Source organism: Haliotis cracherodii, unplaced genomic scaffold (assembly GCF_022045235.1).
Source record: "Haliotis cracherodii isolate W230 unplaced genomic scaffold, xgHalCrac1.p SCAF_2, whole genome shotgun sequence".
Classification (NCBI taxonomy): Eukaryota; Metazoa; Mollusca; class Gastropoda; order Lepetellida; family Haliotidae; genus Haliotis; species Haliotis cracherodii.
In genome coordinates this window covers 77,262,882-77,280,468 of record NW_027266275.1, presented here as the reverse complement: position 1 = coordinate 77,280,468, position 17,587 = coordinate 77,262,882, and the positions used below count along the sequence as shown (strand labels likewise).

Below are 17,587 nucleotides of genomic sequence, written 5' to 3'. Positions count from 1 at the left end.
ACACTGATCAACATGTTGAACAAGTCGGGTTTACATTTGCTGCCCTTAATATATATCTACATTATATACACAAAACAATACATGTAATTATGTATCACCATATGACTGGACCAATCACTGACAACTCCCTTCTCTACATCCAAAATCTCACATCTTAACTCACTGTAAAACAATCATAAAATTCATCAGCTTTATATAGTTTTACTCAAGCCTAGACCAGTCTGTTTTTGTCATTAAAACTCTTGGTCAAGAATACAATGGACAGAATACATGTTGGTTTGGTTTCATGAGCAAGATGTCCTTTCAGTCCTTATAACTTGAACCAGGGTCTTCTTATCCATGGCAACTGGTGCAGGCTTTGAAATTGACATAAGTTCAACTAACTAAGACAAAATTGTTATGGATGAGCAACTTCTTTATTACAATTGGGCGACGCTTCGGTGTAGATTCTAACACCTTTATCAAGCAAATGATGATAACGGTGTTAGAATCTACACCGAAACGTCCCCCAATTGTAATGAAGAAGTTGCTCATCCATAACAATTTTGCCTTAGTTACCATTCCAACTTCTAAATGCCACTCACAGAAGTTATAAGTTCAACTAGTCTGAGACTAGTAATCATTCAGGACAAGTAATATTTTCTTGTGGATTGCATACTACTTTTACCAGTAGCGTTTGCAAACAAGTGAAAATCAAAATTATTTTCTAAACCGCAGTTCTCCACTGTCTAGAAAGTAACAGCAGTGTGAATATGATGTACATCTGCTACTTGAATCAACCCTGGATATGTTGACAATCTGTGAGCAATAATTCTATATAACATGGGAGTAATTCTGGGTGTACTTTACCCCTATCAGAGAAGTGGATCCCAACATCTCTCAGCATAACATGGCAGTAACCATAGAAACACAACAGTTGACAAGAACTTCAACATCATTGCTTATACATCATAAACAAACATCCATTGTCTTAACAAGAAAATAATCTCTAATAACTCACAACTGATGTCACACTTTGACACTTTAATATCTGATTGAAATCCTACATTCAATGAAACTGCTTCACAGTGTGAAATTTAAATACTGTCTGTTGTACAATTTGTAAATGTCTTAATATCTGAAAATCTACTTTGGCATTGGTTACTAATGGTTTTCGTCAATCCCTGCCATATGTAAGATCAGCCTCCGGCTTAAATTCCCTGTCTAAAAAACAGACATTGCATTGCATTTAAAGCAATGCAAACATATCAGGTACTGTTTATATGTATTCTAAAAACACTAACACCAGACACACAATCACTAATGGAGACATCAAGAGATGTCTATATGATGTGTAGGATATTTTGGAAGAACAATATTCTAACAATGATCTAGTATTTGGAATTCATCTTTTATGTACACATGTGAATGCTCTATCCAGTTTGTCAAAACCACAATACTGTTCTATGTATATCAAGCCAGCACATATACTGGATGTTTTCTCTGCACGTATCATCCCTTTACAAATATAACTGGGTGTCAATGTGATGACTGTTATAGCTACCCTGTTGGTGTGTCCATTATCAGTTTCATCATAACAATTTCTAAAAATACTGCACGAGTGAAGTACCAAGATTTGATAGTGGACTGTGAAATTAACAGCATGACAAGGGATGAAGAGGCTGAGAAAGTTTAAGCTGGACAGCCCAAGGTCTAAAGACCTATCCAACCTGTTTCCCATCTGCAACAGCCGTTCCTGATTAAATGATGCCTTTAGTGTGTTGTAAGAGAACGACCAAGGCTTCAATGGATGCATGAGTGATGCCTACAATATGTTGTAAGAGGACAACCAAGGCATTAATAAATGCATGGACGATGCCTCCAGTGTATTGTAGCAAACGACTAAGGCATTAATGACTGCATGAGATACCTATAGTGTGTTGTAAGAGAACGACTAAGACATTAATAAATGCACTGCGATGCCTTCAGTGTGTTGTAAGAGAACGACCAAGGCATTAATAAATGCACTGCGATGCCTTCAGTGTGTTGTAAGAGAACGACCAAGGCATTAATAAATGCACTGCGATGCCTTCAGTGTGTTGTAAGAGAATGACCAAGGCATTAATAAGTGTATGGGAGAGACACTGTTTAGAATAGAAGATGCTATCATCAATCATTGCTGAATCATTGCAACTCTGGTGTGTAACACTTTTGTCCTATGATGTTTGAGAGTGAGTGTTGTTAGTACTGTATTCGCTCTGTATATCCCAGACTACAGATGCCCTCTGCCTCAGTGTGTGGGGGTGACCGGTGTGCTGGGCTGACTTTGGTAGAGACATTCATCTCCCTCCCTGTGCCCCACACACTCCACGGTGGGCACGTGACCGCTGTCCCACATTCCAGGGGAACAGCGAGAACACAGACCAAACAGCGTGCACGGGATCTTCCTCATCTTCCGATACTGGTGGAGAAGACCTCGGGCCTAGTGGGAGAAACACAAGCCATTAGAAGATAAGAGAGCAACGTTCCACCATATTACACAAGGAACAGGAAGAATAGGATACACATATAATGTTGGGAACTGTTCCCTCACTATTATTACTTTAAATGGCTAAATTTTCAAGGGTCTCTGGAATAGACACACCAATGACCAACCAAACTGATTGACTTTCTGTCTTGGTATGGTGCCACCACAGATAGTAAAGACACAGAGGGGCAATTCTCCAAGTGGTAACACTAAAAAAATATGGTTCTTTATGAAAGTACTCAGCAGGCATTTTCAACTATATTTGTTTCACAATTTTAACTTCAGTGATTGCCCAATCACAACTCCTTTGCCTAACCACACTGATTGTGCAATGTTGTGTATGTTGATCCTCAAGAACAACCTACTGTCAACACTGGTTACACGTTTGAACAACAATAGTCCAAGAGCAAGCTGGAACATCTCTTCTCTGATTCCTGATTTCATCATCAGTTGCCTCACCTTCCTCAGGACGAGATCTCCATTCATGTGCATAGCAAGGCTGCTGAAGTGGAGGAGGATCTCATCAGCAGGCAGGTTCTGTTCTATAACATCGTCCCCATAGATGGACACGATGGCCACACACAGGAACAGGTGGAAGTAGTCAGTCTGGTAGTGGGACCAGCACGCCTCCCAGATACGCAGAGCATCACATTCAGGGAACTCACGCTTGAAACACAGCAAGATCCACCTACAAATAAAAAAGGTTGCTAAATGAAACACTTTGAGTCATCCACACATCTGATATATTGTAATGATTAAAAAACGATTTGTATTCATCTTTAACAAGTCAAACTGAAATTAGTTCTTCAGTTGATCTACTCTATTTCAATCACTTGGGAAGAATTAACCATAACTTCTAGCCTCTTACTCTCTGTCATCAAACTTTTATCTGCTTTTAAGTCCATCATTTTTTTTAGAATACAGTACATAATTTACTGGTAACCTGACAATATGAAAACAACTTGCTACCAACCTATGACAAAAGAGAAGCTCCATAGCATCACTCCCCAACTTCACCAGATGAGAAAAGAACTTGAACTCCATCAAACGCAGCAACTCACGGAAGTAGTTCTGGAAGGCAATGGATATTATCACATACATAATGCATTTGACAATCATCCCAGACACATAATTCTACACAGCAGTTATCAAGCAGGTGCTATCCAGACAAAACAGGAAAAATGGGTACACATTTCTTCCAGTAGAATTCAAAATATTTCTTCATGGGTACCAAGTAATCATGGTAAACAACTAATAAGATGTGCAGGCAGCTGGAATGACAAGAAAATGAAACCCACTGTAATATGAGAAGCAACTACCTACAGTTTATAGTGAGTAAACATAAGTCAAACATCCTACCAGCTGCTTGTCCATGTCACTGTCTCGGGGGGAACTGACAAAGATGGTCCTCTGCATGAGTCCGACGAAGCACCAGTAAGCATCAACCTCATTCTGCACCTCGGCCAGCACCGGCGCCAGGAGGTCTGACATGCCTTGTGTGTAGCCCATCCAGGGGTTGGCCACAGCATAGTTCAGTAGGATGTTCCTGAAGACAAGGGGAGTGAATGGGGTGTTATAGCAATATGTAATCACATTGTCCTGTATGGAAGACCAGCAAGGAGATAAGGAAGATGTGACTGTTTTGCAGGAGCTATGATACACATACATGATACACCAGTTTTATTTATGTTTAGCAGCACAGTTATTTTTTCTCAACAGGTGCTCAATTTGTTTTCAAATAAATAAGAAATAACTGTTCCTGGGACACACCCCTGCAAGTAAAGGGCACATCTATTTCTTTTCCTACAATGGAAGCATGTAATATATTTTCAGTAAAATAGGGGCTTGATTATTCTTTAGAAACAAATACGAACCCCTAACCCCACCCTACCTTTCATAATCAAATGGTTTCTTCCTTAGTGGTCATCGAAGCTTTGTTCATACTCAGGATTCAGTGGAACACTGTTACACCCAATCACCATTTTAGTCAGCTGCTATACTAATTGTGGGGAACAGAGTTGCTAATGTTGGTTGGTTTGTTTAACGCCACACTCAGCAATATTCCAGCTATATGACAGCTTGCTAATGTCAATCCCCATTGTTACCGATAAACATGTTAATAGAGGTATCATGATTTGACCTGAATCGCCAAAAACATGATAATGTTTTACAGCTCCATAGACTGCACCTGGCACTAAAATGGACCCTGGATCTGACTGTTATAGAGAAAACACATGCTACAATATTTGAAAACCACATCAAGCTTTATCATGTTGAAGATATCGAAAAGACATTCATGCCATCAAGCACACGAGTACTTTTTATTATTAATAAACATATCAATGTGCTGCACTACAAGTGTTTTGATCTGTGTACTGACTTGAGGACTTCAATGTTGGGGTTGTCGTCCCCGCGGAAGTAAGGATGGCTTCGGTCAGTTCGCACCACATCCTTCTCCACGGTGCACTGGATCATCCTCCAGAACTGCTGCTGTTCCTCGAATGTCATGGACTCTCTGTAATCATACATACAGAGTGATATGCATCAGCTAGGTACTCAACTACCACAACTATCACCTTAGGCAACATTTTTTTTATTTCTTTGTTTAGAGATTTGCTGCTCTTTCAAAGGCCAAATGTTGAATTTCTTTTTTTTAAATTACTCCTTTTTTTCTTACCGCCGATCTGTACTTTAAAAGAATGTATAAAAATTTCAAACCAAAAAAGATTTTGTTTACTTGTCAAGTGTAAAGCAAAGGGAAGTCACTCTAATATTTCTAGCTGGGATCCTTCTCTGATACCATCAAAGCGTGTCAAAGCAAAGCACAGTGATGACCAGTTCAATCCTTGCCCATGCTGCCTAAATGGTGGCTTCTTTCATGCATTTTACCTTGACATGAATATTCTTATGTTGCCATTTGTGCACAAGCTGTGAGCCAGGGACATAATAAAATGTTCTTGAAAAATGTAGTTGTTTTACTTTAGTTACTCCAGAATTATTATTTTTTCATGCCTACCTAACTTTTTAGGATCAAAGTCAAGTTAAAAAATCCAAGAGGGTTTTTTTCTGTTGTGTTTTTTAATTTGCCTACCTAACTTTTGAAATGAGTGTGAAATCCGTAACCAAGAAATAAAAAAAGTGTTGCCTGATAGTGAACAAACCCACGTGGCAATGTGGCTGTTTATAGTGTGACAATTAATCCACTTGTTTGGAGTACAAGGACGACCCACTTTCAGACACATCCAAGCTGTTTTTAAACATCAAAAATCTAAACTTTGCAGCCACAAATCACAATTGTAGATACATTGTGTACAAAAATTCCCAGTGGGAGATTCTTGTAATGGACAGTACTTGTTATATATTGTTTCAAAAATATTCAGGATGTTTGATTGTTGTTGAATTTTAATATTCTAACTATGTGATGGCAGTCTGTAAAAAAACTGAGTCTTGAGTAGATAATCCGGTGATTGACATCATGGGCATCGATCTACTCAACTGGGATATGATGACATGCATCAACCTAGTCGGTGACCCTGACCATCCAATCCCATTAGTCTCTTCTTTCTACAAGTATGTGTTGCTGAAGACCAATTCTAACCTGGATCGATTCCTTAGGTAATATTAGAGCACATGTCCATGACTTATTAAAAAATACATGACTTAATATAAATAGAGTCCCTGTGACAAAACAACAAACATGTTTTCAACTATGGCCAAAGGTAGGTAATATTCTGTATAACCAAATTACTTCCCTTTCGTGCATAATCAGTTCAATAGGAAATAGAAGTCTAACAGTCAACATTTAGATCAACAAATACAGAAGTAACTTACCTCATTTTCCTAATATTTTGATACTCTATGAACTTGTCATTGCGGATCTGTTCCCGTTCATCGAAACTGGAGTCATAGGGGAAGTAGTGGAGGAGGTACGGCCAGGACTCGTGACGTAACAACGGATCAAGGCCGCCAAAAAATATAGCCTAGAAAATGACAAAAACAAAAATGTTAAGGACAAGTGGACAAAGATAACAGCCTGAATTATCTAAGCCTAAAATAAAATTCTGTGAGTAGCAATAACGGCAAAAAGTAAGAAGCCAACCCAAGAAGAAAAATATAAGACGAATGTGACCAACCATAAGATAAGGGATCTTATGGGTGAAAAATCACATTTTTACTTTTCATTATATTTTAAAACTACAGCATCTTCTGAACACAATACAATTCACAAGCTTTAATTCATATTCATAACAGAGATACATGGCATCACACATGGCAATCTTGACTGAAGTAAGTTGATGTCAAAACATCTTTATGACATCGCAGTACACTTGTAGCCTAGCACCCATAAGGTCCAGTTCCTCCTGGTTGGTCACAAATAATGTCAGACCTCCATTAATTCTTGTATATTTGTAAGCAGTATGCCAAGATGCAGTATGCAAAATATAGATGGGATAGGGTTGAATAATAGTCAAGTTTGAAATAAATAATAAACATGAAATAAATGAGAAAGTCAAAATGCATCTGATAAAAAGTGAGTGAGTGAGTGAGTGAGTGAGTGAGTGAGTGAGTGCCAGAATTCCCCAATGCAGAGTTATATCCCTTACTCAAGCCAGGATCAACTGGGCTTCCCTCTCAAATAAAGTTTACACCATGACATAACTGAAATGCTATTCAAAGCAGCGGTAAAAAACTCACTTCAAAGCTGTAGGAACATAACTGACTTCCCTTTTGCTGCTGTTCTGCAATAACTGCCTTTATCATGATTTGCTTGATCGAAATATGTCTATAAAGGATGTAGTATCCTAACCTTCCTCAGCTGATAGTCATCCTCAATGATGCCCTCCCTGTTCATGTGCACCCTCCAGATCTCCTCGGTGACTGTGGCGTACACGCCCTCCTCAGGGTGGCATTGGTCGTCTGTGATCTGGGGTTTCACAATGAGGAACTGGCGGTACGGGGTCTCACCTTCCTTCACCTGTCGGGTTCAGACATACCATCAAATGTTGTTGAACAATAACACTGGCTGGTACGTCAATACTGAATGACGTTGAATCAGTGTTGTACCTTCATTGTCATGTCAGTTTCCATGAAATTGACATATCAAACATACAGCTAACATCATACTTATGTTATGTTGAAAAATAGTAAAAAAGTGACTACAAATATTACATATATTTGTCAATGGAATAATTATGTGTCAGGATTAGATATATGTTCTCAAATCACACAAAGAACAAAGACAATAAGGTACAAGACTGACAACAACTGCATGAAAAGTCCATTTACATCTTTAAAACTGTTACAAACAGCAGCAACATTTAAAGTTCACACATTACATGACACTCTCCTTTATGACACTGATGAATCCACTGTTACAAACACAGCCACACCATACAGTAGCTGGACTGGTCTTTGTATTTACTTTTCGTTTTGATACCTTGTCCTTAGCCTTGGCAAACAAGCTCCAGTCCTCGAAGATCTCGGCCAACTTATCCAAGCCTCCATTGTGGAAGTGGAGGATCTTGTACTGGCTCTCCCTGCTGGCGATGACCACCTGGCCCCGTGTACACTCCTTGTCACTGTAGAACAGCCGCAGAGACCGCATCTGACCTGTACACAACAGACTCATACAGTGTTCCTGTTTACTGGTAATTACCAGTTTTCTACCAGTAAAATAAGGCTTGGACCGGTAATTCATGTGACTGCCAGTCCCTGTGGACTGGACAGGCAAATACAGCACCTTATAAATCCTTCTTTGTTGAACAAAACATCGGTGATATTCCTATAAGTATAATTTTAGAACAAAGTCAGCTTGTCTGTTCTCATCAGGGTTCCCCTGGTCTATTTCTAGGTGAAATATCCTTTTGTAGCTACCTCGTCTGGTAATATTAAAAAAAAGAGAAAATTGTGACTGAAGTTTGTGTAAATGATGTACAGATATAAGTAAGTTCCTTCAGAGATGACATCTTTGCACTGAACATTATGTTGAAAGAATTAAAACCAAATAATTTTCATACATTTTTCTATTTGTTGAAAGTTGGGACTGGCAAAAATTAGAGGGGACTGGTATTTTTTAGAGTTGCCAGTCCACAAGGACTGGCAGTTTCAAAAGCCAGAGGGAACACTGCTCATAACACCACACATACAACACACATATCTTAATGCTAGGCGAAAGCCCCAAGGGATGCAGGTCTTGGCGACTTTCTGTATCATACCCATGAGTAACTGAGTGGGTGAGTGAGTGAGGGAGTGAGGGTTTTAGTGACATTTAGTTCCAGTACATCATGTTAAAATATGTCACCAGGTCTAAATCAAAAGTATTTACATTTTTTTTAAACAAGTATTTCTTAAATATGCATATGCTATTCATACAGTCTCAACAAAAATAACTTAGGTAGATCAGCACTAGACGAAGAGACTACCTTTATTTACAGTAATCATTTTTATTATATTTACTACATACACACCAAACCCACATCTTTAAAATAAATAATATTTTTCATATGATGGTGTGCTAATGAATAAAAACGAAACTGTTCCACAGCCATCCCACAAGTTTGCATAGAGTGATGACTCCACAGAAAGAATGATGTCATACAACTTTCATTGACTTTTGACATAACCAACATTAATTGCCATAAAATGGTAATAAAAATTCTTGCTTGACTTATCACTGCTCATGCAGCTAATATACATTTCAGCTGCATCATGTTTATGGAGGTAGAGCAGGCCCTGCAGTTGTTACATTCACTGATTATTATCAAAACCACAATATATGAATACAGATCTATACTTACCTAAATCAACTGAGAAGACTCCACAGATCTGTTCTTTGGCTGATTTCTTATCTTTCCGATTACTAGAATAGGCCACCGAGTTTTCCGGGAAGGTGAGATTGTGGGACACACTGGCGGAGGAACTGGAAGATGAGTACTCCTTACCAGGGGAGTTGGGGGCCGAGTCATCGGACGTGTACGGACTCGGAGGTCGAGAATCCGGACCAGAAGTCGTTGTGGAAGAGGAAGATGTGTTCCGACACCGCGTAACAGAAATATCAGGAGTAAGAATTGGGGTATTTGGTGGCGGGTGAGTAAACCCACTCAAATCAAGTTCATTGGGAGTCTTACTTGCAGTTGGCATAACTTGTACTGTTTCTTTAGGGGGGTATTCTTTCAAGGGGTATTCTTTCGAGGGATATTCACCAGATCTTAAACCATTTTGTGATTCCAGGTCTTTTTTCAAATCAGACAGCATAGTGTCATAGTGGGCCCCTGAAGGGGAAGGATGGGTTGAGTCAGAACTAAGACTGGCAGAATCTACGTCAGTGGAAGGGGAGCTACTCATATCAAACTTGCTCTCATTCTTGTTTAGATTCCTCTCGGAAAGATCTGTATTCTTATCAACAAATGCATCATCACCAACTTCTTCTGTAACAACAACCAACTTATCCCCATCCATTTCAATACTGACAGATTTATTGGAGTCTGTTCTCTCCCTAGCTTTTGTATGAAGTTTATTTCGTTTCAACATGGCTGCCAGTTGTTCTTCTGATGTAAGTCCATCACTATCAGGAGAAGAGAGTTCTTCCTCCTTAACAGTGGTATTCATGAGATTCCTTTGTTCCATATTACTCTTCCCTTTCTCAGTATGCAGATCATTAACATTAATCCCAACCTTGTTTGGCTTTGTTCCTATTGGCAGGGACTTCTCGTTATTCTGCACATAACCTTGACTCGTCATAATCTCTTCTGGTCCGATGCCTGAATCTGTTTGCGACTTGTTGCTCGTGCTGAGACGATGACCATCCCGGGTGAACTCTTCACTTGGGTTCCAGCTCTCAACACTATCATCTCGGGATCCCACCGATATCTCAGAGCTCAGACTCGTGTTGTCTGTACTGTGTTTCTTTCTACGAGGTAGGGAACGTTCAAGTCGCTCGAAAATGTCCGATCCTCCCAGAATGCCTGAGTCACACTGCGACTCGCTGGGAGAAGGGGTGAGCTGAGAACCGTGGTCGAGTTTGGCAAACTCTTGTTTGGGTGTTCGTCTTGGACTGGCTCGGGGTGTATTGCCCTTTGACTTGTTGGGGCTATTTTCAATGCTCCTTGGGTTCTTTTTTAGTGTTGCATTAGGTATCCAGGTGAGAATCAGAGTTGGCCCACATGCCTGAAATAATCATAGATTAATGTGTAGATTTAACAAGTTATGGACAGGACACCATGAAATTAATACCAGTTAATAATTCCCAGACAGAAATGATTCACCAATTTGCTCAAAATGGAAACTAATTAAAAGCAAGAAGTAATTATTTTTTGTCTTACACTTGTTTACATGCAGTTTTTTTTTTCCTTAAAATGAGCAAAGGTAAATGAAAATTTGAGCAGCTAGTGGTGCTGGGTATCACTCATATCGTGATCATATTGTCTATAATGACAAACGCTTTAATTCATACAACTCACCACTGTAACCATGATAGCCAAGGTGAGGAAGCTATCTGTAAGCTATAGAGAGACTAACCAATGAGCTACAATGAGTGATGATTCAATGGTGTGTGTGGTTAGGTACTACACCATTCATCCACAAGTGACAGATAATCTATACTTCCGAATTTCAAGTAGATTATTCTTCATAATACTCAAGATGAAGAAAAGTGTCTGAAATTCCCACCACAAAGAGGATGTTCAAGTGACATAACGCAATCAATCTGTGATGTCATGAAGCAATGTGATGTCATATAATTTCATTGACCAATCAGCATGATCAGCACTGACAACCATATGTGCAATGATCCGAAAGTTTTTTACACTCCATTTATTACCCTTAAAAGTAATATGTGCTGCATCTACTTCCTGATGGGGACTTAGCTCTAATTGCCATTTAATTGTATAAATATATAAAAGTAACAATGCAAACGATATTAATTCATTCTTTTCAAAACATGTAATCATTTGTTAATCAGTTTTGTAAATATACTATTCATCTGTTGATATTGATAGTGAAATATTATACACATATAATTCACTGCTATTGACAAACTCATCACTGCTCATATTTCATGGAACAAAAGCAATCAGGTGGACATGTGATTGAATAGGAGTATCCCCATGAAACAAGTAGAATAGTTAAAATATCATGAATAAAAACCACCACTATAAAATATCACAGTCAGTTGTTAAATCAATCACTCCAGCCTCTCCAGCATGTTGTCTGAATTGTTTGTTGTTCTACACCAGTCAGCAATATTCCAGCTATCCACAGCAGCTAGTAAATGATCAAATTGAGGCTAGCAAACCAGTCACCAATAGAATTAGCAACATACTATGCAGTAGGGCTGTAACGATTCACGATACCTTCAATATCATCTATACTAAGGTACACACGATGCTTGAATCGTCAGTTTGTGAGATCGCGATACACTAAAACCAGGAAGTAATAGTTACCTCCCGTATTAGAAGAAGTAGCATACCACCACCTGTAAGCATGACAGAACACACACAAGGACAAGGACGTGCAGTCTAACTGTTACATAATAACCATCCCTTCATTTAAAACTGTTTTGTTCTTATGGTTTTCTTTTGAAATGACAAAAAATAAATGAATGACGAAAGAGGTTGTAGAGCTGTATTTCAGTGATTTCACCATTTCTTACTCTTTGATGTGGTGTATTGCGACACCGGTAGTATCATCAGTCTGTATCATGATACGAATCGTATCACAAGATACCAGGCAATACTCAGCTCTACCATGCAGCCTGGGTAAATGAGACAATCAGCCAAGTCGCCGTGTCCGACCACCCCATGCAACATAGCCACCTCTCACAACAAGTAATAGTGTTGAGATTATTATTTGAATTTGTGCTAATTTTTCTATTTTTCAAGTTTTTTGTGGGGATAACATGGACTGTACGATACAACCTCTGTATCAAATGCCACAGAATAAAGAAATGATCATAAACATAATGTTGAAGACATTGAGAAACTTTATGAAGTTTTAACATGTTCAAACCAAAGCATAGATCAGACAAGCCGAGTACCTTATCTTCATGTGCCCGGAGGGTGAGGTATCCTGGATAATGCTCTGCATCCAAAGAGAGAGGAGCGGGGGGATGAACACACACATTGTTCTTACAGTAGATGATTTCTCCATCTAGGGGTGGAGGCTTGAGTGCATCACCCCCAATCCCCAGCAGACTTGTTGCCTTCTTGAATATATTGCTGAAGGCCATGGCTGGGAATGTACCAATCTCCATGAACAGGGGATTCAGGTTTCCAATATAAACCCATCAAAGTGGACCAATCCAAGAGGAACTGTTCTACTTCCTGCAAAAGACAAAACATATATTAGGTTTTGATATTTCAGGCCATGCTTGGTATGATGATAAAAAGTCTAACAAACTACACTATTGCAGCAATACACAACCACATTCTGTACACTTGCTACTGGATCCCACAACACGATCCTAGCGCTACGACAATCGTAATTCCAACACATCAACATAGATTCACGATAATCGTAGCGCTTAGATCGCTTCAAATGTGCAAGTGGACCCTGGTCAGTACCTTATCGTGGATCTCATGGGTCCAGGACAGACAAAAACAAGGATCACCAGAAATTGTGTTTCTCGACTTGCACAATATATCTGGTGTCCATTTCATCCAATGTTAGTATTTGCAAATGAGACTTATGATGGCAACAATTACAAATGAACATCATCTGATTATAACTGCCTGACAAAGATAACGTTTACATAGATACCAACATACCCAACCACAATCAAAACTAAAAATAATCCAAAATACAATGTAATTGGGTATGTTAAAGGCAAAAAGTCTCATTGTCTTGTGTTAAGTGCTCTGCCATGATCATGATTACATTTTGGCTAGCACTTAAAGCTGTCTTTACAAAAAAAATCTGTGTCTATTAGTTTGAATATTGCTCTTTATAATATCATTTCAGTTGGTTTTAGTTTTATATTAAAATTAAATAAACAGAATTTCCACTTGACTCAAGCTTCAGACTAGTGGATTAAGCCACAGACTGTTTCTAGTCAAATAAGCCCATGGTATACTTGGCCATGTTGGCAATATCTTCACAATCAGTGCTCCTCCGAGACTAGAGTACTGAACCAGTGGAAGCCATTTTAATGATAAACAACAGTTCATATGTTATCTCCTAAATACCGTGCACAACTGACATGGTGACAACAAGTAAAAACCTCTACTTCAAAATGGAAATACACATCATAAACCACTGTTCAATATCAGTCCTACTGAAAATAATTGTGTATTCCAAATGTGATAATGTCCCCATTTAGCAGGATTACCTGGCAACGGCAAGCCTACCACACCACCACCATTCATCTTTATGTACCATGATGTACTAGTAACCAAGTTTTAGACAAGCATGAAGCACTTGCAGCTGTACGACAAAGGATCTGTCTAATTCAGATACATTACACTGCGTTTCCTTCCACTACAGAGATCAATATTGTCTAGACCTTATTCCTCAGCACTAATAACTAGAAATGCAAAGGAAACCTTTTCACATTGTAATGACATCTAGCTGTCTGCTGCTGTTTAACACTGACATGTTTCAGAAGAGGTAAACATCTTTACCATGTGATAAACAGATCCATCAGGAAGAATCACAGAGTTATAAACACAGTAGTTAGCATTTAATGCAGTAATACATTTCTTCGGCATGAGAGAGACTTGTTTTATACTGCTGATTATAGCATGTTAATAATCGACGTTCCTATGATCTTCACGTAGGGGGTTTCATTTTGGAGTAAAAGGTCTGATGTGAATGACATTGTGGTTTTTTTTAACTGAAATTTAATTTCTGTTTCGCCTTTGATCATTATGATAACAAGGAGAGCGAAGTCAGAAGATAATCATCAATATCTCCACCCTTATAACATGTTTAAATAAATTTGTTTGTTAAACAACACCACACTAAGCATGGCGAGCAATACTCTAGTAATATTAAGGCATCCTGAAAATAATTTAGTCTGAACCAGATAATCCAGCGATTGATATTTCATGTCCCACACAGTCAGGGTATCATGTTACACAATCAACCAGGTCTGACACAGGGTCTGTTAAGTACAACAAGCATAGGTTGTATGACATATCGTAGCAGATAGGTCAAAGTTTACCTTTTCCACATTTATTTTTATACAAGAAAGGGCAGCCATGTCATACGATTTACCTTTTTTTAAATACACCTACCTTAAGCAAATGGAGCAACTATTTTGAGAAAGACAAGTAATATACATTATTTTTTGCATACCAGCCTTGTTTCATTTGTGGTAAAATATAATTATGCAGCTTCATGCGTTTCCCTTCTACCATGCAGAAGCTCTGTGTAGCACATTCAAGCTACATTGTCTCCCATTTAATTTTCCATACATTAAATATTAATTTCTTACCTCAGTAACATCATAATTATGCATTTCTCTGGCATCACATATGGCAGGGAACTTTGATGTTTTGACATTTTCTTGTTAATACTAAAATGACGAATCAAATGGTATTCATTAAATATGTGCTAATTTGTAATTGTAGTTGGTGAACAGGAGGTTCATACAACTCATTTCTACAATAAAGTCAAAATCATCTTAGTATTAACATCATCATTACAAAATGTAACTACATATGTATTTGATATACATAACACTATATATCTGCATAACAATATACATTTCGTACTGGTTAAATGAACAAAGATTATTCATGCATATTTGGTTCTCAGAGAGTCCCAAGCACAAACCTTATATTCTACACATAAGGCACTGAAAGAAGAATGATTGGTTGCCATAACAACCAAAAACCATTTATGGAAAACAACACAAGTCCAACCAAAAAATATAATTCACAAATTTCTGTCAGTGTCGGCTAAAACATAGCCTAGGCTATAACACCAAGGTCTCAATACCCACAACAATCTCTCACTAAATAAAGACTTAGTTCAGTGATTTCCTGGCCTGTTCTAAATGCCCTTCATGAATGTAACAATCCCTGTGTGAGTTACTGACCTTTACAACACAGCCACAAAATACATCACAACTGACAACTGCTGCATTTAAGTGTATTCCCAAACATCTCGGTGTCCAGAATCAATGCTATAACTCGATTGTTCTCTTCCAAGAGGGAGCAACAAGGCTTGTTGAATGGTTAGGATGAAGCAGCCAAGTCAAGCATACATACTAGAGTTTAGTTAACATCTGTCTGGGATTAACTACTAATCATGGGAATCAAGGAAACAAACCCCATTGAGCCATCAATACTAAATATGCCCTCTCCTGCTCGTTAGCAGATCACAATTCACCTTCTAACGATGTAGTCAGTAGTTAATTATATAGCTGAGTCATTTAAGGTTACAGTAAGTGCTATGTGTCATATATTCTTTTGTTTGCTTGTTTGTTTGGCTGCTTGTTTGTTTGTTTAACGCTGCACTCAGCAACATTCCAGCTACATGAGGGTTGTCTGTAGATAATCGAGTCTAGACCAGACAATCAAGTGACTGACATCATGAACAGCAATCTATGCAATTGGGATATGATGACATTCATCAACCAAGTTAGCGAGCCTGACCACCCATTACAATTAGTCACCGTACACAACAAGCATAGTCGCCTTTATATATTCTTATGAGACATACAACACCTATTACGCTTCGTCAGTTGCTTTGTACATCTGAAAAGGTCAAGAAAGCTTGAAAACAAGTCATTAGTGGTAAAAACATTCTAATTCCTAGCATTAACTTTTAATATTCTAGGATCTTTTGCCAGGTGTAAAGCAATATGTTAATTGCCCATTAAAACAACAACCCAAGTCAGAGCCCTACAACAAAGAGCCATTCTTGACACAATCGCAAAAGATTCCCAGACTTGATTATACATTTTTAAAATCTCAATTTTTTAAAAATAAATTCCAATAACTAATAGGAATGCCTCATCACCATTATCAGTGGGAGTATGACACCAACAGTTGACAGTGATCGATTGCCGGCAACGTGACTAAGAGATAAAAAACAAAAAACCTTTTTCACATCACAACTTTGGATAACACGCTTAAGTGGCTAGTGGTTTTTTATTAGTGATGAGTAGCTTGGTAAGAAAACTAGCATCAGTTTTCCAAATGATCAATCCTAATATTTCAAATGCAAATTGGTATTAAGTCAGAGGATGTGGAGACAGTGACAGAGGCAAAAAGCAAACATATCGCAGTCACCTCTGTCAAAAAAAAGACAGATACCAACTAAATCATTGAAAACGGAACAGCTCTTTAGGTTCTTTGATTTCTCTGGTTTCAGGCCATTTCCTGCCTGTTAATTGCATGACACATGCATGACATCACAAACACAATGCATAATTGAACTAGTTCTCCTTGAAGACTAGAAAATGGATGTATATTTTATCAACTGTTCTGTTACCATGGTTACTGAAATTTATAAGCTGTAATTTTTTTCACATGTTACTCTCAGATGACTCGACAAGAGTCATAGAAATATCCTATTTTATTGGTGCCCTGTTAGTGTTATCCTCCAGAGGGTGTAACTAACACATCAATATGAATATTGATGATGAAGCTGGGATTTAAGATCATCATGATAATGTTGAGTCATGACAAGCACTGTTTTGATTGGAACCAATAACAATGTTCGATATAACAAAAGTCGACTGTAATTTGGTTGATGAAACAAAATAAAAAGAAATTCCAGAGAAAATTATCTTCTTATCTGTGCAAAAGATTTTAAATAAATCTTGCTACCAACATAACAGCTTTAATAAAAAATTAACAATGTGGTCATAGGAAAAATATGGTAAATAGAGCTTCAACATTTTCATAGATTATGTTTAAAAATAAGGTGATACACCACAAGCATCCACTGGCAGACCCCGGAGTGAGCAGTGCACCCCTAGAAGTTGGCTCTAGTCCTTGCCAAACTGCCCAATAGTTAAGATATAAGGACTAGAAGAAATTTGTCATTTTTAAGGGTTTTGCTATATCATATATGTTATCATTATAAAAATGTTAATTCTACTGCTGCAGTGCACTGTGAGCTCACACCTCTGTG

General features: G+C 38.2%; 1 protein-coding gene across 3 annotated transcripts in view; it reads right to left on the bottom strand.

The window, feature by feature from the left end:
- Nucleotides 1-500: 500 nt before the first annotated feature.
- Nucleotides 501-17,587, bottom strand: part of LOC139468540 (TBC1 domain family member 16-like) — a 35,488-nt gene continuing 18,401 nt past the window's right edge. For 2 of the 3 annotated variants that reach the window (XM_071250579.1, XM_071250580.1), the window contains exons 2-11: nucleotides 12,540-12,825; nucleotides 9,304-10,672; nucleotides 7,929-8,116; nucleotides 7,314-7,481; nucleotides 6,338-6,486; nucleotides 4,887-5,021; nucleotides 3,866-4,052; nucleotides 3,480-3,577; nucleotides 2,966-3,194; nucleotides 501-2,461 (exon numbers count right to left, since the gene is read on the bottom strand). In XM_071250579.1, the coding sequence (XP_071106680.1) occupies nucleotides 2,270-2,461; nucleotides 2,966-3,194; nucleotides 3,480-3,577; nucleotides 3,866-4,052; nucleotides 4,887-5,021; nucleotides 6,338-6,486; nucleotides 7,314-7,481; nucleotides 7,929-8,116; nucleotides 9,304-10,672; nucleotides 12,540-12,755 (2,931 nt within the window). In that variant the 5' untranslated portion in view covers nucleotides 12,756-12,825 and the 3' untranslated portion in view covers nucleotides 501-2,269. The remainder of the gene's footprint in view (nucleotides 2,462-2,965; nucleotides 3,195-3,479; nucleotides 3,578-3,865; nucleotides 4,053-4,886; nucleotides 5,022-6,337; nucleotides 6,487-7,313; nucleotides 7,482-7,928; nucleotides 8,117-9,303; nucleotides 10,673-12,539; nucleotides 12,826-17,587) is intronic. The other variant, XM_071250581.1, reaches the window with a different exon arrangement.